Raw genomic sequence first — 23,670 nt, forward strand, 5'->3', positions numbered from 1 at the left:
TGAAGTAGGAGATCCAAAACGACTAAGCATTTCTGTTGTCTTCTCTGTGGTGGTTGACCTAGTGATAGCTACTTCAAACCATTTACTATGTGCTTTAACAGCTACAAGAAACATTCTGTATTCGAATGAACCTGCAAAATCAATGTGCACACAATGCCATGGCTCCTGTGGAAACTCCCAGGGATGAAGAAGAGCTAGTGGTGGATTGTTTTGAACAATCCAATCCACCACCACACTGACTAGACACCACTAGATTGACTAGAATGTTTGAAGATGAACAACTTTTAGTCATCTCTTCAATCTGTTTGTCTATGCTTGGCCACCAAAAATAGCTTCTCGCTATATCCTTCATCCTCACTATTCCACTATGTCCTTCATGAAGTTGCTGCAATACTTTGGGTCAGAGTGACATGGGAATGGTCACTCTCCTCCCCCACAGCAAACATCCTGACAGTTCTGACCCAAAGAAGGGCTTTAAGTTTACGTCATCACACATCAGTAGGTTGGCCCTTGACAATCATGTCCATGATGACAACAAAGCATCATTTCTAGTCTCCTTTTTTTACCTGAACTGCTGGAACAGGTGCTTTTTCTATCCCCCTGTAGTAAAAAAATGTCCACAGTGTTTGACTCTGGCTTCGTGACTGGGAGTTACATTCTGGATAAACCATCTGAGTTTCAATTAGAATCTGATTTGTGATACTTAATGTCATATGAGTGTCCTGACAACAGCAATGCCCAACTGCAGGGGTGTAGCAAGAGCTGGTATCCCAGTGTACGGTCCAAGAATGTTCCTGAGAGGTTGATGGTCTGTAAGGAGTGTAAACGTTCGACAGTACAAGTAATGATGACATTTTCTGACTACACAGTCAATGCTCAGAGCCCCTCGTTCCAGCTGAGCATAATTAGACTTTGCATTGTTTAATGTCCTTGATGCAAAAGCAATTAGCTTTTCCTCACCGTCTGGCAGTATGTGAGGGATCACCCCCCCTGAGCTGAATCGGAAGGGATGGGTTGAAGTGGGTTAGAACCTCTGATGTAGTCATTGCATCTTTTGCCCTTTGAAAAGCTTCCCGACAGCTGGCCGTCCACTTTCATGCGTTCTCAAGGTGTAGCAAACCGTTTTAGTAGTAATGCCAGGTTGGGAATGAAACTTCCTTAACAGTTCTAAAAAAAACGTAATGACGTTTCCGGTTGGCGGTGCATCCACAATGGCTGTGGCTCCCTTAGCATCAATCAAATGCCCCAAGTATTCCACAGATGCTTGGAAAAACACAAAATTTCTATTTGCTAATTAGCATCTGCTCCAGTGCACAGGATATTGTTTGGGTAGCACTGCACTCAGGATTTGATCCATAGCTCGTTAATGTGATACCAAAAGGCAGTCTGCATTATCTGAAAAGTCCTTTCTGTGTATTAATAGTCAGTATTTCACGTGTTCTTACACATGCATTTGTTAGTAAGCCTGATTGAGGTTGATTCTGCTGAATTTTTGTACCCCACTCAGTCCAGCAAACAAGTCATCCATTTGAGGAAGGGTATACTGCTCCGCTGTTAACACAGGATTTAATGTTACCTTGAAGTCTCTTCAGGTCTGAATTCCTCCGTCTTTCTTTGGTACCAGGACGTCCAGGTCTGCATCCACCTTGGGTCAGATGGCGTATGGCACTGGTCTTGCTTTTATAAACACAGGTTTAATATCAGGTTTTCACTGTAATTTTCTTCATGCTACCAAACCCATCTCGGAAAAACCTCCTCATGCTTTTCCAGTATGGCATGCAGGCAAGTAGAACTGTGTGACAGCTTCCTCACGTCTTGCCAGTCAAGTCGGATTTCCTTTAGCCACAAACATCCCATTATAGCATGATAATCTCTCTTATTACGTAAACTGGCAGCTTTTTCATTACAGTTAAAAGTCACCTCAGTCCTTCCTTTCATGGTCACTCGATGTCCAGTTAACCCCTTAAAAACTGTCTGAGGGTCTGAGTTGCTGAGGATCAGAGATGCTTCATGAACTCTCTGTAGATTTTGTACGACACTAGCGATGCCCTTGATCCTGTGTATATCTGCATATTTACAGAATGTCCTTCCGGGTGTAGCCTGGCCCAGAAGCCTTCTGAGCTTTCCTCCACTTTCATTATCTGCAGTGTTTATAGTCAACATCTCTTCCTCTGAGGAATCACTTGTTTTGTCGTTACCGTGCTTAAGTGTGTGAACATTTATTTTCTTTTTGTACTTCACAGTATCTTTTTTACTTTCAGTCTTTGAGCTTTTGTCTTTGCTCTTTTTGTTTCTGCATGCCTGCTCTACAAGTAAGGCCTTTTTCCCCACAATTGTAGAAAGGTGTCCGGATCTTCCACAGTGGAAACATGGCTTCTGTGCTTTTGTTTTGCCACTGCTGAGTTTATGAACTGTACCGGATCATGTAGTTGGGGAGTATCTTTTGATGCCATTTCCATGGTCACACTGTGAGTTGTTTCTCCTGTGCTGCTTCATTTTTTAATCCACACACATGCCAGTCTCTGAATGTGTCATTTAAAGCATCATTAAATTTGCAGTGCATAGCTAACTTACTGCAACAAACAGACTCTTCTTGATTCTGTCTGTGGAAACGTTCTGTAATCAACCGACGCTGCAGTGCGTCTACAATTTCTTTGTTGGTTTTCCTGGCTGGCTTTGCTGGCTGTACAAGATTGTGTAACAAGTTAAAAGTCTTTGGGCCAATCACACTCAGAAAAGTAGGCACTAACTTCTTATCCTCTATTCCGTGGGCCGTGACAAAATAGTCAAGGTGCACTGTGTGGGAGCTCCATTGCTCTGCGCTCTCATCGAAGGGACCGATTAAGCCAATAACTCCAGTCATTTCAGGGCTCCTGGTTATATGGCACTCTAGTACTCACAGACGGTTCCCTTCTGTAACTTCAGCCCTTGTAATACCCCGGCGCTACTCTGAGTTTGTACTGGTTGGTTTCCCACTGTTTTCTCCTTCCTCCTTAGCTGGCTGCACAGCATATACCTCGGCACACACAGCGAACCCGGCCGCCGTGTATCACCTGGTCAGCAGAATGCATCGGCAGAGGAAATGCAGAATAAAACTCCTCCGTCGCAGACAGCAAAGCATTGGTGCAGGTATCCTCATCGCCACTTTTTGTCATATTCTTAGCTTTTCATTTTACTAAATATAACAATGATAACCCGGACCATGGCGGAATATTACCTGTTTATTAGCACAACAGCATGTCTTAACAGCAGCATTGCTAACACCTACAACGGACGCTAAAGTTACCCACAATCCATTAGGTGTATCTCAACTACGGATGTTATATTAGACCAAAATACACAACAGATTCCTTAAAAGTGAAATACACCCACAGGACACTTTAGGTTTCAGCATTTTAACTATATTTATGCCAGCTACTAGCTAACAGTAGGCTAACGTAAGTGCAATGGTAACTACCGCTACTTGTATTGATGCTTCTGTTGCCTGTAATGTCTGCTTCGGAGCTCCAGAGTGCCGTGCAGACATTTAAGAGGCCAAATGAGGCACCGAAATCTGCGTGTTATTTGGTCTGGTAGATAACGGTCGTTTCGCTACCCAACTACCGCACCGGGTTTCGCTACCCAACCCTAAAGGTGAGTAATAGAACCTGACATCGATCCTTTCACATTCCTTGCAGGAGAGAGTTTTTATGGGTGCTAATGATATATAACTACCTTGGATGGAAGAAGTGAGAAAAGGACGTATGGAGTGTACGTTTTTATTCACAAATACTAAACAGGAATGTGGATAGATGAATCTATAAATCTATCCTCATGAACAACAGGTGTCAGTTTAGATACTGCAGAGGATTGAGAAGGGATAACTCTTTACTTGTAGCAGTGAAATGCATTCCAATAGGTATTATAGCGAAACCAGATGAAAGAAATTACTTGGGAGACTGGAAGCAAAAGCAACTTGGAGAAAGAGGAAGATTGTGTGCTAGTAGGAGGACAACTAAATAATATAGCCTCAAGCAGCGATTCGTGGGTTCAAACCTTTTATCTCAAAAGCAACGTCAAAATAATTTCACACATGTGGTCAAACGTCGTTATAAAACATATCCTGCAATCTTTGTAACAATTGGACAAACAGAGCACTTTGTTTAAAATGCCTACAACTGATTTGTCAAAAACGTGTATTTTCAATTCAGTATAAGTAGCTCAGTGCAGCTCACGGCAATTTGAGAAAAGCAGATGACCAACACAAAAACAATTGCTAATAAAGCTGCAAGCTGCAATTCCAAGCTCAAACCTTGATTTGTGTCATTCCACGTCCAGTTATTGTGCATTTAAAGCGCCCCCTAGTGGTTAATGTGAATGAGACTTGCAGTGTGTGTGTTAGGGTATTATGTTGACATTTCCTGGAAGTTTTGTGTTGATTGGAAAAACATTTAGTCATTTATAGCCTGATTTGCGCTATATCACATGCAGTTTGTTGCATTTACAGCGTCCCCTGGTGTTCAATTTGAATTAAACTTCCAGGGCGTGGTTCAGGGGCTTATGAGGACATATCCTCAGAGATTTGTGATGATTGGACAATGAATATGGGATTTATAGTAAAATGTTTGTAATGCCACTTACCTATCTTGTGCTTGTAGTGCCCCCTGGTGGTGTATGTATATAAAACTGTCTGGGTATATCTGGGGCACTTATATGAACATACCCTGTGAGTTTTGTGGGTTAGGGTACTAGTGGTGTATGTATATACTGTAAAACTGTTGTGGTATATCTGGGGCACTTATCTGAACATACCCTGTGAGTTTTGTGATGATTGGCCTTAGGGTTGGTGATTTTTGTTTATTTATGTCCAGAGCCACGCCCCTTTCAAAGTTCATTGGTCAATAACTTGAAAAGTAATTGGACACGCTTTATACTTTAATAAGCTTGATCCATTGATGATTCACTGAAAATTTGGTTGCAATCTGCAAAATGTGTTTTTTCAAAATGGCGTAAATATTTTTCTAGGCGGACCTTAATGGTCCTTGAGTTAATTTTTGTAGAGCACATTAAGCTGCACCTGTGGGAGAAATTTCAAGTCAAACGGACTTACGGTGTGGAGGGCGTGGCCTTTCAAAATTTGCATTTTGAAGCCTTAATTACAGCGCCACCATGTGGCCGATCGGGTTCATATTTCTATATAGGCACATGCACATCATTTCCAGTTATTCCCCCAAGTTTTATGTTTCTAGCTCATTCCAGCTCACGGGAATTTGAGCCGGCGCAGCAGACAACAAATAATAGATATAATAATAGTAATAATAAGTAAAACAGACAAATATAGAATGGTTCTACCGCTTTGCAGTTTGAACCCTAATGAACTGAGTGGGAGAAGTGAATGAACGGTACTCTGACAGCGATGAGAGCCAACACCGACTGAGTGGCATTGAGCTAGCCGTTAAGTGATGTATAAAACGAACGCGAACACAGCAGGGCGTGCACGCCGAGCAACTCCAAGTCTGCTACTTACATCTGCATCCCTGGACTCAGAACATCCAAATGGGGAAAACAGAGCGGGCCACAGCAGGCTTGTCAGCCGCTAACGTTCTCACATCATACCGATGGTCACCAAAAGCAGCTGTGGTGTACCTTCCATGGCGCTCAAAGTTGTCTTTCGCTCCTTTTGTGTGTATGTGATGATTAGAACTTTCCAGAATGCTTTGGTAAATGCTGCTGCTCCTCAACAGCAAGAAATGTCAAGTTCTTTAGCAAGTAATTCATACAATGATTACAAACAGTCAAATCACTTCACGAGCACCGAGAAAATGACACTTAAATCTAGCAAAATAGGTGATTCAAGGTTTCATTGAAGTTGTAACGCTATTTAAATTTTTATACTGGGCAGAGATCATGTTTTAGGCCTCTCTCGATCATCCAAGCTCCTGGATCCTTTTTTTTTTTTGGCTGGGGTACATGAGTTGCGTAACACCAGTGCATTTTAGCTTCCTCCAACTTTTTGTCCAATTAGTCAGTCTGCACTCAAGCACTTTATCACCAGAAGCAAACCTCACAAGTATATCATACACATACTCAGCACTGACGCAACCCCCTTAACACTCAAATTTAGCCCCCCACCAAAACTTTTCCAAAATAACACATTCTTCTAATATAAAGACATGACTGAGCTGATGTTTCTGTATGCGTGCACATGTTTTTATCGCTCTCCAAACCCAATTATTTCATTGTCTCGACATTTGAGCTAATAAATCTGTCGGTTTTGGACAGCAACGGGAGAGCACGGAGTACAACAGAAAAAGGGGGAAGACGAAGAAGAGGGAGTTTGTCCTGGAAGATAGAGTTTTTACAGTTTCATCGAAATGTGGCATGAAGTCACGCTCTGAGAAATGATAGCAATTAATCAGAGCTACTGAATACAATCCACTCAACTAATCACAATTAACTTAATGGATGAGTCACAAGAAAAGGGGGCCTGCATGCTAGCTGCAGCCCAGTCCTCACAATAACCAGAACTATAGAATGAGACAAAGGTAGACAGCGAAAAAAATGAACGAGAAAATGAAAGAGAGCAATGTAAGGAGAGACGGAAAGGAAATAAGATATTGTACACCCGCGTTGTTATGATGTCAAGTTTGAGAATTTCAGGCTGATTGTATGAAATTGCGAGTTAAAGGGCACATCCAAATCAATTTGGTGCGGCAGTGAATGAGGACCCTGTGCAATTAGAGGTTTTATTTTATTGGTTAGTAGATTGGCTGCTACTTCACTGTGAGCATCTGAGCCGCTGGCTGTTTCCTTAATATACGATCTAACTGTTCATTAGGGTCAGTTTCCCTTTAAAGATGTACAAGATGGCAATTGTTAAGGGGCCAGAGGTAAAACCTTAAAATTGATTACGTAAGTATAGGTTCCAAGAACAGAGTAACTGGACTAGGACTATCAGGGCCTTTTCTCTATGAGTGTAAAATATTTGTTTGTCAATGCCATGCCAGCAGTTTAATGCATGTGTGGTGGTAAAGAGTAAGGAGCTGTTCAGCTGGAGCATGTGTGTTGTAGTGTATGTATTAAAGATGTTCTGATACCAGTATCGGTATCGAGCCTCCGATGCTGCCTAAAACGCAGGTGTTGGGAAGTAATGGAGTTTATACACAATGCAATACCACGTATTAAAGCACTAAAGAAAATCTATGTTAAAGTAGTTTATTTATGTTGTTTTTCTGTTACAACTGACTGTCAAACTGACTGTTCTGTGGCATTCATTGTTTGTGTTTCTTCATGTTTCACAAAGAGTTTAACCTGAGCCAAACATCAAACATATAAATCAAATCACATCCATACAGGGATAGTAGTACACAGCTGGTAAAACACAATAAACTATATAGCCCACTGGTATTGAATCATAAGTGAACATATGGCGATGCTAGTGTTCACTCTTGCAAAACTTGAGTTTTAACTTCAGGCTAAAATGCTGTACAAATGTTTTTATTTGAAGATTGAGACTGCGATGAGGTGAAAGATCGTGGAGAACCTTCTATGACATGTACATGGGGGGGGGGGGGGGGGGGGGGGACATGATGCTAAATGGAAGCAGCAACAAAAAAAGAATCAGAAGACATACTTGAAAGCCACAGAATTCAAGGAAATAAATTATATCCCCAGGTTTAACTCTTCTCTGCTGCAAATCTTATTTAACAATATTAAGGTCTTTCATATCTAAGGTGTCTTGATATGTGCAAATAGAATTTTAGCTTTGAGTCAGGGCTGGGCATTTTGAGGAGAAAGAAAAAGGGGAATGAGGAAGACAAATATCATCGAACATTAAAACCAAAGTCTTTGATCCACACAGCATAATCCATGAGTATGCATCGGCATGTTTGTTCTGCATCAACCGAGGCTCAAACTCCAAACCTCAGACACCAAGGGCATGCCATGCAGGTAAGACACCTGAGACAGCTTCAGACTTTACTTTGAGGCAATTTAACTAAGTGTTGCTTGTACAGTAAAAGCCGATACAACCTAGTAGTAGTAAGATGTAAGACAACATTCTGCGAATATGTGTGCTTCATCTAGACAACACAGAGATTTCTGTAATTCCTTTGTAAAAAATATTTTTACAAAGACTGATTGCTCCATAAGTGACAAAACTGAAGATGCTGTATTTCCACTGACTTCAATAGCTTACATGAGGAGAAAATAGTATCTTTGTGTAAATGTTGCCAAACATTCTGGGATTAAAACTCTGAAATTTACCCCACTACATCTGTCATTTATTTTTATGAACATCACAGATTTATTAAGCAAAAAATTGGGTTTCATTTTGGGCTTAGTTTTGGAAAAAATTTGGATCTTTTGTGTAGGACAGTCTGAAAACGCAGTGGGGCAATTTTGGTGTCAATTGAACAAACTGTGGAAGGAGTTAGGTTTAATTAGTTTTTGTAAAAAAACAGAGCAATGCAAGCTCAAAGCATATGATCATTTCTGCTCATCTGGGCTTACATTTTAGTAAAGGTTGAAAAGTGCTACTATGTAGGACTGAAATGTTATACATTTTCAAAATGTTAAACTTTACACGGTTGCTGTAGCCACCTTTAGGATTATTAGCCCACCAAGCCTGTTGAGGAAGATTAGCACAGGACTGGACCTAAGTGCAAAGTGTGGGGATTTTTTTTTATGGATGGGAAGGGATATTTATTTATTTATTTATTATAGTCTGAAAATACAAGAGGCTACTTCTCGGCCCCTAATGAAAGTCTTTCTCTGAGGTTCCATACTCACTGCCACAATTGCAGCATTTTAGTATTCATTGCTTTCTGTCATGCATACACAGACAAACTATGCCCTGCAAAAGAATCCTACTGCTGTCCACACCACGGTCAGGTCTAAATTATAGCCACAGGAGATTATGGGCACCAGTTGTGCCCTGTGGGTCAAATGGGCAGTGAGAGGGCAGCTAAGACTTACAAGGACAATACAGCAGTGGGTTGACACTTGCTTCCCATTTCTCCAAAGTGTACAATGTCACTGTAGGGTTTGATTTGTTTTCTCACTGCTGTGCAATTAGTTGCATTGTCAAATTTAGTGGCTGTTCCATTCGTGAATAAAATGTATTGTCTAATGCAGGTTGGGTGTTATTATGACTTGATTTCCTGCTATAAATCTAACTGTGTAACCTGTTTGTGCATCAAAGCCTGTAGGGAGTGAATTAAATATACTGGTAGAAAAATAAGCAGCCAGTGCAACAATACTGCAGTGATACTGATGATATGTTGCATTTAAAAAGTGCCACATTAAATGAAACCTCTTTTAAATTGGGGGGGTACTTATACAACTGACATAATGTTGACCCCTAAAAGAACACTTGAAACCCAATAACCTATAAACTGAGAGTGAGCCACTATTTTACAAAAAATACATATTCTACATAACACCTTCAATATTGTAACACGCAATATCACACATTGTAAATGTGTTTTAGATGTTCTCAAGAGCCAAATCACTACGACAAAAAAGAATCAAGTTGTGTAATGGAATAACACCAGCTCGGTGATTAAGCTGACCAGATCGGGTGTAAATTACATTATGGTTTCAGGGAATGTGATCCAACATCAGTGGATGTTGGATCACATCTGGAGAGGCCAACGCAGGAAGCGCCCGCGACAATGTGTGTCGAGAGGGAGAACGAGAATTCCTCCAAGCCACATTATTACGTTCAGCAACTCCACAGAACATGCAACAGGCAGAAACCCAAAAATGGCTTAGGTGTGTACTCCTTCCCCCGGGGTGTGGTGAGAGAAGTGCGCCGGCCTGGAGCCAAGACGGTGGTCAGGGCAAAAACCACAAAGTGAAAATAGAGGCAGCCGGGGCCAGAAAACGTCCGGCACAGATCAAAGCTGGGCGGGGCCTCAGCACACAACAAAGTGCTACGATGACAGATGGAGGTCTTTGACAGGCCATGGAGGACTTGAGTAGTGCAGTATGTGTTGCAGGACACTGAGGTCAGTCAAGAGTATAACAACAATGGCAAAACAAAAATAATCGTGCAAAAGAGCTGGGGGAAAAAAAGGAAAAAACAGAGCAGGGAAATTGATGGAACGGCAGCTATCAGACAACACATACAGACAAGGGTCCAGGGGTGGAGTGAAAACAAGAATACAGGCCAAGAAAGCGCTGTCGTAGAGTTGGGGCCGTAACAGACGGGTGGTTGTTGATGTCTGGGACGATGTCTAAAGAGAATGGACGTGAGAAGCATGTTAAAATGAGAGAGCAACACTGACCAGGATAGAAAGGGAAGCTGTTGCAGACACCGAGCCTAGACTGGCTGAAAATACTCATGGCCAAGTGCAGGGTAATTGTGGTTGGATTTGGTGGACTTACAACTTCAAGGTTGTGGTTTGGATTCCCACATGCAAGTACCTCAAAAGCATGTATGGTATTGGCTTGATTTGTGGTGTGGATGCTGCTTTGGTACAAGAGGTATTCGAAAACTCGTGGATTAGAAAACAAAGCCGCAATTTTCTAGACATAAAGGATGTTAACGACAAATACAAAAGTAAAAAAGAACCTGATGATACATTCAGTTTGGAGACATACTTTGATGTGAGTGTTTTTATACCTACATTAGGGAATAACATGCAACAAAAGGTCCATCTTAATTTTATCCAGGGACGTTGCAGCCAGTGGTCGGTGCCTTTACACCCAGGCCACTGGGAAGCCCCCAAAGACGCAAATTGTGTTAGTCTTTGTTAGCAAAGGGAATCATCAAAGACCCCACCCTGGCCACCTCCCCTCTGGCAGGAGGTACCGCAGTCTGAGAACAAGGACTTCAAGGTCCAAAAACAGCTTCTTCCCCACTGCTGTCAGACTACTGAACAATGAAACCCACTAAAATCAACCAATCAATCAAGCTGACTAATCTGACTATTCATGTACATAATTATCTGTTTGAATGCACCTTAGTATCTGTTCTGACTGCACCTTATTCTCTACCACACTTTTTTACATCTGGATATTTATACTCCCAACTGTAACTATCTAGATATTTATATTTTTTAGTTTTTTTAGACTTGGTGTATTTATATTTATCACTAATACAGGCTCTGCACACCCATATAGCACCTTTATAAGTATTTATTTATTTTAATGTACATAGCTAATATCTTGACTTTTCTACAGTGTTTTTAATTAAATAACAAATAAAGAAATCTTGAATCTTTCAACTTCCTAAAACCATCTTCCACACATCTGGAAGCTGCTGAAAACCACTATGTACAGCTCAAAAACGTCATTTGTCAAGATGACTGACAAAGTTACTTACAAGAGGTTCCTTGTTTTTGACCAGTCTTATGATTTTCACAGAATCCTCATCGTCGTCAATGTCTTCAGGCAGCGGAGGTAGTTCAGGGTCGTAGCTCTTCTGGGCGATAGTGTCATGGACCGACAGAAGGCTCTAGAGGAAGGAGAGGGATAGAGGAATAGGTGAAAGGAAAGACACAAGAGATAAAGGTCATCAGTGAAATCATTAAGGCCTTAGCTTTACCTCTGTCTAATTAGCCAAATAAAGTGTTGCAGTACATGTTATTAAGAATTTAATCTATCATCTCTTTCTTTGAGCCGGATGGAGAAAATGCAGAAACTGCAGGGAGGATGGTTATGAATTGGGTTTTCTCCCTCAATTGCTGGGTGATGGATTGGAACGCGTTCAGAGCCAGAACTTGTAGCTACTTGTGTTAATTGTCATTAGGCCCATGCTCTCCCACCATACATCTTTCTGATTAAAGGCAACCAGGACCAACCTTGGCCATCATTTTTCAGGACCAGTGCTTTTCAAGGGCAAGGTGGTCAACGCTCAGAGAAGCGATGTGTTGCGCTGTTCGGCGGCAGGCTCAAAGTAATGAAGTTCTCAGTCGCCTCAGATATTTCACACGTTCACGAGCAGACATTAAAAAGAGACGGGACGTAGACATGAATGATGCCATTGAGACCTTCATTTTTCAAACTATTTAACGGCTCCATGTCCGGACCAAGGTACAGCTGGACGCGTGCTGCTTTTTCCGTGGTTAAGGGGAGAGAAAAGTGAGAAAAACATCTTCCACCCCATGTGCCAGACAAAGGTATTGAGAGAGAGAGAGAGAGAGAGAGAGAGAGAGAGAGAGAGAGAGAGAGAGAGAGAGAGAGAGAGAAGGATAGGGTGAGAAGAGGAGCAGTGTGTTTTATGGCATGGGAGCATGCTGCAGTACAGCGTTCAAGATGTTGCTAACTGGGAGCAGATGGGAGGAGGAGACACAACTAGAGCTCTGTGGCCAGGATCTACTGAGAGACAAGCTGACCAACACACATCCAAACACACACACACACACACACTCTCGTACACTTGAGAGGACTTGTGTCTATGTATTCCCTTAGTCCAGACCTCAAAAGATGATTCTAGTTTCATTACGTGGTTCTTTCTTCTGTAGTTTTGGTAATTATTCATATCTGTATAATAATGCATACTTTATTAATCCTGCAAGGGGAAATTACAATTTTGCACTCTGTTATTATTACACACAGGCCTGAATTACACACACATGCTCAGTACCTATACATGCACTAACGGAGAGATGTCAGAGTGTGGAGGCTGCCCATGGAAAGGCTCCCCGAGCAGTTGGGGGTATTCATAACACTATGCTTACAGTAATATTATTTACATATAAAAATGTAAATAATGATCTTAACTCGCCGGTTTAAATAATCTGGCTAAACTGCTGATTTTATCAACCTGTCTGATCATCTGACTGTGTCTCTTGTCCTGTCGGACTTTGTTGAAGCAGATAACAGGTGATAAGTAGAAAGTTATAATAAGCAATGGATAAAGCAACAAAAGTAACTGGAAATTGAAAAAAAAGAAAAAAGGAAAAGAATTGTATGATATTCCAAGAAAAAACTTTTATTTTTTCATTATCAATTTCCTCCACAAATTTCTTGGTCATCCCGTCCAAACTCTCGATTGCCAATAATCCGCTCTTCTTCTTGTTTGCTCTTCTTCAGTTTTATATTTCAGACATTTTTGTTTTGTTTCACAAAATGTTCCCAGCATCAGTTTGTTCATTTCTCAGAAGAGGCCTAAAAATGTGTTCCTGGCTTATATCTGCACCATACATAAACACTTTCTCTTGTATTGCATGTCTAGTGATGCTCATGATAGTATTGAAATATTCTCTTGGAACGCAGGAAACCAAAACTGTTTGCAGATGAGGACAACAAAAGCAAACTAAATGGGATCCCAAACCTGTGCTTGATTTATCATATTATGTTCATAGCACCGTGTCAAGGTATGGATGGAGAGTTCGCAGCTAGAGTCTCCACAATGTAGTGATACGACCATTAATGTTATGTTGTGGTAAGTGCCAAAGTGTCAGTAAAATACCTGGGTTGCATCCTAGAAAACAACTTGGATGGAAGGAATATGGCCGACAAGGTAATGAGTAAAGTCACCGGGCTCACAAAGTTTTTAGCCAGAAATTCAAAAAAAATTGATTGTTCAACAATAATCATTTTAGCCAATGCCTTCATTTTAAATAATTTTGAATTTGCATGTACTTACTGGTTTGAAGGCCTAACAAACCGACTTAAAGGGAGGCTGCAAACAATACTGACTAATTTAATACAAGCAATTCTGAACTTGAGCCATAGGTCTCATATAGGTAGATTTTCAGCAATTTGTTGAGCTCAACTGGCTCCCTGTTGAGTTTCGTGTTACTATGTCAAGACTGACCATGATCTCTGAAATATTGTTTGGTAGTGTCCCAATTTTTTTGTTGTGCCTTATAACTAAGGTAAAGGACACACAGATTTAAGACAACATTAGGGAAAGGAACCTTTGCCTATATAGGAGCAGTTCAGTGGAATAAGTCATTTCCACACTGAACTCTTTCAAAAAGACAGTCAAGGCCTCGTTATTAGAATAGAACGTAATAGAACAAAAGGCAAAATGTAGTTTTTATTTTTATTTATTTAAGTAAAATGTTATATCTTGTCAATGTCAAACATACTTGACTTTATAACAAGAGCAATAGCCAGTGAATGAAAGTAGCACCCCACTCAGGGCTGAATAAAAGCTCACAGGGCAAATATTTGTAGAAGAACGCTACTGACTCTTTTCTGTGTTTTTATACCTTCTTTTCCTCTATTTTTTTTTCCCCACAAGGTAAGTAATATTATTTTAATTTGCCGTTGTATCAAGTTTTTTCTGAAAACATCCTTTGATAAAAGCCAGCCTGTGCCGTGACAGCAAACCCGGAGAAATCAGGCTTTTTTGAATTTGAGTTTGGATACATGTGGTGCTGTGGCTCCCTTTATGGTGTTTGACTGTCAGTCACAGCACCTGTTTCGGGTCGTGACAACATGTGGGTCAGCCAGGCGTCCATCAGCCTCTCAGCAGGGTGGGACACCCAAGCGGGCATGGTGCCCTGAAGCAAAACTACAGTGTTGACACTGACACTGTGCAGAATTAGTCCCTGGAATGAAATTGGAGTCGTGCTGAAACAATTTGTCAATCAATCCACTGACGCAAATTTAATCTACAGTGATTTTGCAAAAATGTAGTTTTTCTTCCTACACATTGTTTGATTTTGAGCAGTGCAAATAAATAAAACTCGACTGTTCAAGTCAAAAATCAAGCAAAAATATCAATCAAATAGCAAACATTTGCTGGATACAGCTTGTCTAATGTGACAATTTGCTGCTTTTCTCTGTTTTATATCACAGCAAACTGAAAACTGTTGGATTATGGACTGATTTAACATGTCTTGGGCTTCAGGAAATTGAAATGTGTTTCTTTCCTCTATTTTCTGATATGTTATAGACCCGATATTTAATCGATGAACACATGAACAATTAGTTTTAGATTGGAAACTTGGTTTTTGCAATAGTGTGAAATTGTACAACACAGAGTAAAACATACATAGCTAAGAGAACCCTCCACATTTCCTCCATTAACCTGCCAGTTGCGGTTTCCTCTAAACTCTATTCATCAGGCCTAATATCCTGACCTGTGAGTGTCCTCTCATCAATGACACTTCCTTCAATCTGGCACTGCCACCACATTCTCCCCCACGGCCGTGCCTAACAACCTATAACAGAGCCACAGCTAATACCTTGTAAAAGCTCGCTAGGAAGTAGCATTAAACAGCTGTATGCTAATAGATAGCACATGGCACAGGCCCTGGCTGGTGACCGTTGACATGCGAGTACAACTACACAGGTACAAATGTTTTACACATAGAGGTCTTTGTATGGAGTTGATACGAGTCAGTGGGTCTTGTTATGCCTCAGTGTTGGGGGATTAGCAGCCTAATCAAATCTAGAGTTATATACTTGTACAGGCCTGCAGCTGAATAGGAAGGAGAGTGAGAGACTGAAAGAAAGCTGAAGGGGAGCGAAACCCTTGTTTTGCAGGCATCTCGTCCATTCTCGGTTTGTGTGTTTATGTTCATTAGGCATAATAGGGATCCTAGAAAAACAGATCACTGAGCTTGACTAAATAAACCTGCTCGTACATTCCTGGCATTGGCCTCTCATTAAAGCCCCACCCCAGCCTTGTCACCAGACTACTTGTTTTTTAGCTGGCGGTGCTGGATCGGTGCAGGGTAACTGCTTAGCCTAAGCGTGAAGGACCCTGCTATGTGCGTTCTGCCGTGGAGACCCTGCTGTAGCCCAGCTGGGATTTGACAATCACAACCACCCTCCCTAAGCCTTGAACCTCAGCACGTACCACCCTGACTCAAATAGATTCTGCTAGTCTGCAAACACACACCTACCTCTATACATGCCGACGGAAACAGCCGGCCATCATAATTGGCACTTTCATCCCTGTCAATATTAGTCTTACTGAGGGCGGGCTAATATGGGTTAAAGTTGTTTTTTCATGTGAAAATTGTAAACGAGAAAGTTTGAGGCAAGGAAGAGAATAAGAGAGGGGAGTTTTAAAGAGCATGATTTATATCTCCATCCCAGGAATGGATCATTTCAGCCATAATTAAGAGTGATACAGTTACTATCACACAGAGACGCCATTCAAAGGCTGCAGCCATCTGCTTGTGTTTTACACCCCCGGCCCTGTGATTTACACTGGGGTTGGCTGGTATGGTATCAAGTGCCCTGGAGGACAGATGGAGACAGAAACAGAGCAACGTTTTAATACTTTATTCCTGAAGCCCACATGCAGCCTACGGTTTGAGACACAATGTCAGGAAAACGTCAAGAGCCTCCATACCCCAGCATGTTACAGTCAAAGCCCTCCCTCCAAACCAAGGTGCTGGAACTAATATAATGTTGCCCGAGCATTCCAGCAGGAGCGTTTAAGGCCCAGGCGCTCAAAACTTGAACTAGCATGCAAGAGTAGAGGTCATGAAGTTGAGGGGTAGAGCAGAACACAAGCAGATGTCAATCGCTGAACTTGACAACACCTCGCATGATGCTTTAAATCTAAAACCGACACACTTGTGATAACTTGCATACCGTCTGAAAAAGATGCAGGTGTGGAATGGAAAAAAGCCAAGGATTATTAATAAAAAGCTTTGTACTATTTAGGGAAAAGGGGCACATGGCCCTTCCAAATGTAGAAATATCTAACTTAGGTTTCGAATTGGCTAAATTGGTGTGGCATTGGGCTGACTGCGATTCTCAACCGGACTGGATAAAGATAGAAATGGTTGTGGTGGCTCCCCCCGCACCCATACATCTCAGATTAAGATTAAAGGAAGAAGGGGGGGGGGGGGGGGGGGGAAATCCCATTCTGAAGCACTCTCAATTGGTGTGGTCTGAGGTGCCTAGATGTAAATGTAAATGTTCTGTATTTATAAAGCGCTTTTCTAGTCTTAACGACTACTCAAAGCGCTTTTACATCTACAGGATACATTCACCATTCACACGCATTCATACACTGTGGCCGAGGCTGCCGTACAAGGTGCCACCTGCTCATCAGATAAACACTCACACATATTCACACTCCGATGCGCAGCATCGGGGGCAACTCGGTGTTCGACATGGGACTGCAACCCCCAACCTTCCGATTGGCAGGCAACCGCTCTACCACTGAGCCACAGCCGCCCAGCCGCATAGGTAGATGGGGAAATCCCAATACAAGCAGGGGTATTCTTTCATATGGGATATTCACAAATAGCGATAGGTAAACACTTGATGTTGGGATATGGCAGAGGAATGGCATATGTGTGATTGGTATCTATATAAGGATGCAGTTTTTAAGTCATATCAGGAGCTAGTGGATCAATTTCTTTTGGAGGGAAGGGTATGTACAACTAAGGATGAGTGTGTCAAGTGTGTTCCCACTTAACAGAAGAATTGAGGAATCGAATAAGTTGAAAAACCTTTTTTGATTTGCCAAGTACAATGCATAGTGCTGGCAAATTTTACAAGAACATAATGTAATTTCAAAGTGTGAGCACGAGATTTAGAATGTGAAATAGATAAGGAGAAATGGTGTTATATAGTTTCTTAGGTTGGCTGGGCTACTAGGGATATTAAAAGCAAATTTACTCATTACAAAATCCTACACAGATACTACTATACTCCTATGAAGCTTTTCAGAATGGACTTAGCAGAAGACAAAAGATGTTGGAAATGTAAGGGAGAAAATGGAACATTTTTTCATGCCTTTTGGGAATGTCCTGTGGTATTACCTTTCTGGGAAGAAGTATTAAGGAAACTGGGACATTGGTTGGGACAAAGGTTACCGGAATCTCCACTGTTCTGTCTCCTGAGAGAGCACACAACAAAGGACAGCATGCGCTAATAACCACAGGCCTTATCACTGCACCAAGGCTGACACTGAGGAATTGGAAGAGCACATACAGATTGGACTCAACTGATGACGGAGACTGCATCCTGCCAATATTTGATTGCCAGGAGTAACGATGTTAAAGGGAAGTTCCATTTCCATACTAAATGGACTATTACTTTTCATATATTAAGTACTTGAAAGATTAAGCATGTGTTGAAACACATTGCAGTTGATATAATCACAAACAGTATAGTGATACAGAGGAGTGTTGTCCTTTAAGTTTAATTTCGAATAATAATAATAAATAAATACTTTAATGGCGAAAAAAAGGAAAAAGATCCAGGAATTGTAAAATCCAACTTTCTTTGATGTTTTGATAAACTCATTCCCATGCCAGTACTATTTTTTGTGGCATCTCAAAGCCATGATTCTAGTTCAGTTATCACTATGGATCGCCTCCCCTGGACTCAGTTGCTTCTGACAGGGCTCTCGGCCGGGAGTAAAGGAAGCAGTAGCTGAATGTTTTCCATTGTTTGGTGTGGAATAGTTTGGCTGACCTCCTATTGCACTGGATCGCAAGTCGGCTGAGCAGCATGTGGAGGTGGTGGGAGAACAGAGCAACAGAGAAAGCAAATAGACAAAGAGTGACAACAAGTAAATATTGGTAAAGCTCTTTCTGAGTAAAGAAAGAAAGTTGGAGAGGAGATTCTGTACAGAGGTACATACAGGTGTATTTCTTTATGTATAAATGTACAGAAATTTCCCTTGAGATCAATAACTTTTATAGGTTTCAATTCAGTTCTTGTTAATGGAGAAGACTTCCCACACACGACCCAATCATTTTTTTTGGTAATTGGGGGAAATCTACATCTAATTATAGTATCTGATCTAAATATTAAATAATAAAAGCCGGTTTAGCGTCACTACAGCAAAGAGGAGAAGTTAAAGCACTAAAGGTCAGCAAAACGGAAGATTTTCAGGTGGTTGTAAACGGATGGTTAACCGGCGGTTGGGGCAAGGGCTTTAAGATCGACTCCGGGGCTAAAGAATTGGCCTTGGCTGTTGCAGTGGTCATAGCTCCTGATTACTCAGAGGAGGAATAAGTGCAGGCACTCCATAGATTAAAGTCCACCTGCCAATACTTTTACTCTTATTCGATTTAATTCCATATATGAATGTCACCCCAAACTGATCTAAAAATATCAGAATCCATCACATTAATTTAGAGGGGTTGGGACACTCCACACCATAGTTAATGATTTAGACTGATGATACCTCCTAAAATGTAGAATAATAACTTACAGTAATTAAGTTGCAAACACCAAAACTTCTAACAAGGGCTATCCTAGATCCATGTCTATAACATACATAAGAGGGAAGGATAATGTATTGGCCTGTGTGTGTGTGTGTGTGTGTGTGTGTGTGTGTGTGTGTGTGTGTGTGTGTGTGTGTGTACCTGGCCCACAGACCCATCTCCTGCCTTCACCTCTGCTCACCTCATCAGTGGAAGTTGCTGAGGTTTCTGATCGATGCTTTCACGAGCTCTGCCTTTTGATGGATTGACCCTTGCCATGCCAAATACCTTAGCCGTAAGCGCAATTAAAATAATAAACGCAGGATCTCTGACACAGGCATGCTTCATGGCGAGTGCAGGGATCATTTGCCGGCGCATTTCACTTCAGGGTTGACAGAGACAAAGGAGATCATAACGTCCCTACGTATCAACGTAGGAGAGCAAGGCTGTGATAGATTGCGACCGTTTGTCTTCGGGATAGCGGCTGTGTAAGTGTGTGTTTGAGTGTGTAACCGTCATCATGTCTCTATGTAGGATTCTGTGTGTTGATTGCTGGTGAAGCGTGGTGAACTCATTTAAGACCCCATTGTAATACCTTACTTTGTGTGACTGTACATCTACTGTACCGGTCAGTCTTTTTATATGTAATGTATATAGTCCATATCCACGGGATTGCTCCGTTGCCGCAGGAAATTCCACCGGATGCATGTCTTTTCGCCAATGTCCGTTTCCTCCCGCTTTCTTTGTGTTGGAATTTTAAACTCTGGTGGATTTATGAGGACTATAGTTAACTGTTCTTCAAATCTCTGCAGGGTGAATCCAGACAGCTAGCTAGATTATCTGTCCAATCCGAGTTTTCTGTTGCATGACTAAAACTACTTTTAAACATACATGTTCCACCAAAACAAGTTTCTTTCCAAGATTATTTGGCAGTGGCTCCGTGTGGAGCATACCGCCACCCATGGAGATTGTGATTGGTTTAAAGAAATGTTAATAAACCAGAGGACGTTTTTCTCCGCAGCGCTGTGGAGGAAGGTCTGGCAAAGCGGGACTAATAGGTATATAACCATTTACAGTTTTCTTTAACTCATGACATCACTACCATATTTTAACATTTAAAAATCCACACGTTAATCTGACTTGTCTGATCTTTTTGGGGCGCTTGGAACACTTTACAGCTTAGCCAATTGCTAACGTTATCTATAACAATAGCTAGCCATAACGTTCGCCTACTGTACGTAACTGGTGTGTGTGTGTGTGTGTGTGTGTGTGTGTGGTGTGTGTGTGTGTGGTACTGGTAGAAGACTTCATATTAAGCTGTTGTTTCTGGCAGAGCCCATTTAAGCATGACAATTGCATTAAAAAAGGAGCCCGTCCAGCTATCCTTCTGCAAAGGCAGCTCTGTCTCGCTGAGACACCTGCACGGCCTGATGGATGGCCAGTTATGCATTTGCAAAAAAGAACGTGTAAATTCATTTTGTAGCTGTCTGTGTCTGGCTAACGAGGCCAGAGGCCACAGCCAAGAAGACAAGAAAAAGCATGTCCCAGATCACAGCACCATGTTGTTTTTTTGTCACTATAATTCCATCAATTTAATGCCAGCGCTGAACAAACAGTGATGCACAGTGTGAGATGACATTAGCATGAATACGAGTCAAGTATTCAGTGTGTGACAGCCAGAACTTTGTTATTTTTAAAGACAATACTGTGGTCCTCCGCAAAGAGGATATGTGCTTGTAGTTTCTTAACATTATAAAATGAACATAGATTGTATGACAAATAGGGGCTAAACTCACCTTCACATGGGGTTTGGCCAGGAGTTTAAGAAGCTCTTTGATTTCTCCGTTGGCTGATTTCCCTTCCAGCTCCTCAGACAACTAAAAAGGACAATACAAACACTGTTCACACAAATGCATTTAAAATATATAAGATCAATCAGGGAAGGCTATTAAATATGCAGATAGGAAATTCAAAATCCCACTGTCGTCTGTAGAAGTCATTATTTTTGATGATAATTGTCTTGTTTTTCCAAGCCTTATTTTAACTACTGACTTTAGGTAAAAACTAATTATATTACTTACAGAGATACATTTAACGGAAACTATTGTACTCAGTAAGAGAGTGTGAACCAGTGAGTTAACCCCTTCAAAACAATGTGTTAAAAAGTGCATTGTTCACCTAAGGGTACTGGCTATGTTTGTACTTTCAGGCAGCCCCAACCAACGGGGGCCAATTGGACATGACATGTGATATTGTGCTATATTAGCAGCATCTTGTTTCTTTTTTTAATTAGATGTTTTTTCTTTTTTCTGACACAACAATCAAGCCACATACACATGCAACACAAGAACACAAACTCATCAGACATTACAATACAGAGTAAAACAGAGGGGGTTGGATGTTGCTCAGACCAGTTTTTCCAAGTATTAATAATAATACTAATAACTTATTTATATAGCGCCTCATGAAACCCAAGGACACTTTACAGAATGACTGTGACTAAGCTAAAGGAGGTTGTAGGTTGTGGTAAACAGGTTTTATTTCAGGAGTTCCTTAAAAAGTATTGCCTCATTAAGGTACTGGGTACTCCCTAAATTAGGTGCATCTTAATAGGAGGCAAGGTCAATTCTTGACAAAAGGACTAGAATTCTCACGTGTTGCCATTTTTCTCTTTGTTAAATCTACTATTCAGTAGGATCATTTTTAATGAAAATAAACCCATTCCTCTTGGAAGCAATGGGAGCTGTGAGAGTGTCTCTGAGCAGTGAGACTGCGCTGGACTTTCATGATAAATGGCTGATGAGACTCTTGAGACGAGTGACTCTGCTTCTCAAGCCCAGGCCACGCTTCTCCGTCTGCGCTCTGATTTATGGATGCTCATCCTGGACGTGGTGCGAGTGTGGAGAGGAGAGACGACCCGTCGCACACAAAGCCATGCTTGTACTGAGCTGGGATCAGGAGCTAATGTTGACTACACAAAGAGGACCAGTGGAGATCACAGGCTGGGATGTGAGGGGACAGCTGACAGTGATAGAGAAAATTACACACACATGCACTGTCATGCTTCTTCTCTTGAATGTATGGTGTGTGAGCATGCATGTATAGATGGTCATAGTGTGTGTTTTCAAGCAAATTGCCATAAATACATCACATAAAATTTAATATGTTTTGGATGTTGCTCAGACTAAAAAAAGCAATCTGATGACATCAGTGTCATCTTTAGCATTTTTTCCTGTACATTTCATAGTATAATGATTATACAAGTACAATCATTTTTAGGCTAATCGACAATGAAAAAAATCAGTAGTTAATAAAAATGAGAACTTGACCCATGTTTTGTTTGTATGACATACAAAACTGACATAAAATACGTTAAAAAAAAAGTACTTATCCAAATTGGCAGTCAAAGTATAGAGGATTACATATTTTGTGCAGACTGTAAATTATTCAGAGACAATATTTGTGATTGTTAGTTACATAAACAAATAAAATCACTTGCTGTAATAAAAGAAAAATAATATAAATGAATCATAAAAATGTACATGTACATGCCTGCAAATATGGGTAGTGATTTTAATGTGTAACTTTCTTTGTATTATTATTATTATTAATATTATTATTCAGTGGGTTTTATTTAAAACCCACTTTTATATTATGTTATGCATTCTTTGTATTTTATCTCATCTTATTTGTACTTATTATTATTATTATTATTATTTATGGCATTCTGTTCATTCTGTCCATTTTCCCTTATTGTAAAGCCTGTCCTGCATTTCTTGTATGGAAGGTGCTACCTAAATAAAGTTTATTATTATTTTTATTTTTATAAAACAGCTGAACAGTAGATAAGTGAACGGCCAATCAGATGACTATTCCAGTAAGCAGAACTTTTATGCTTACAAATCCCCACACAATGGATAATGGATGTGTGACTGGTCACTGGACATATTTCCTTTAATAAACTTTAACTAACACATTCACAAGTTAATAATAAAGAAACATCATAAACAAAAAGGTCAGTTTTACTTCTAGCAGGAAACCACTACATGCCATTAACACTTCAGCACAGAGTGTGTATGGTCAAAGTGTGTACGCATGAAGCAGTGTAGCAAACCAGCATGAAGGGACATATAGATCATTTTGGTGCCTCTGTTGTCATCACCTGACAGATAAGCTGAACTGGAAAATCTCTCCAAAATGCAGTGTTCTTCTCAAGGCAGACGATGACAGAGGTTGGGAAAACCTACAGTTTGTTTGACTAACGACACCTGGGGTGCAGGAATGATGGAACAGAGGTGAGGCAGAGGTAAAGGCAGGGGCCCATGGGTTACATGAGGGTTAGGGAGGACGCTATGTCACTACACCCCAAGACAGGAACATGTGCTTTTGGCTGGGGGTGGGGGGTTGGGGGGTGTCATTTCATTTCATTTAATTATTTACATTAGCTTTGACCTCCCCCCCCCACCAGGGACCGCGACCATGCTAATGAATAGTCACAGTGGTCAAGGTTACTCTAGCTTAACCTCAGTCAAACCTGCATTACTCCACTTTTTTTACCAGAATAATAGATTCTGAAAAACCAAAATGTGGTTTCGTAGAGATA

The 23,670-nt window shown here is 41.0% G+C and overlaps 1 protein-coding gene across 1 annotated transcript in view; it reads right to left on the reverse strand.

Moving 5' to 3' along the window:
* mpp7a (MAGUK p55 scaffold protein 7a) overlaps positions 1-23,670 on the reverse strand; it is a 194,675-nt gene that overhangs the window by 62,132 nt on the left and 108,873 nt on the right. Inside the window, exons 5-6 of the mRNA XM_032504515.1 lie at positions 20,864-20,944; positions 11,309-11,440 (exon numbers count right to left, since the gene is read on the reverse strand). Coding sequence (XP_032360406.1) covers positions 11,309-11,440; positions 20,864-20,944 — 213 coding nt within the window. The remainder of the gene's footprint in view (positions 1-11,308; positions 11,441-20,863; positions 20,945-23,670) is intronic.

The sequence above is a fragment of the Etheostoma spectabile genome, chromosome 22 (genome assembly GCF_008692095.1).
Source record: "Etheostoma spectabile isolate EspeVRDwgs_2016 chromosome 22, UIUC_Espe_1.0, whole genome shotgun sequence".
Taxonomy (NCBI): Eukaryota; Metazoa; Chordata; class Actinopteri; order Perciformes; family Percidae; genus Etheostoma; species Etheostoma spectabile.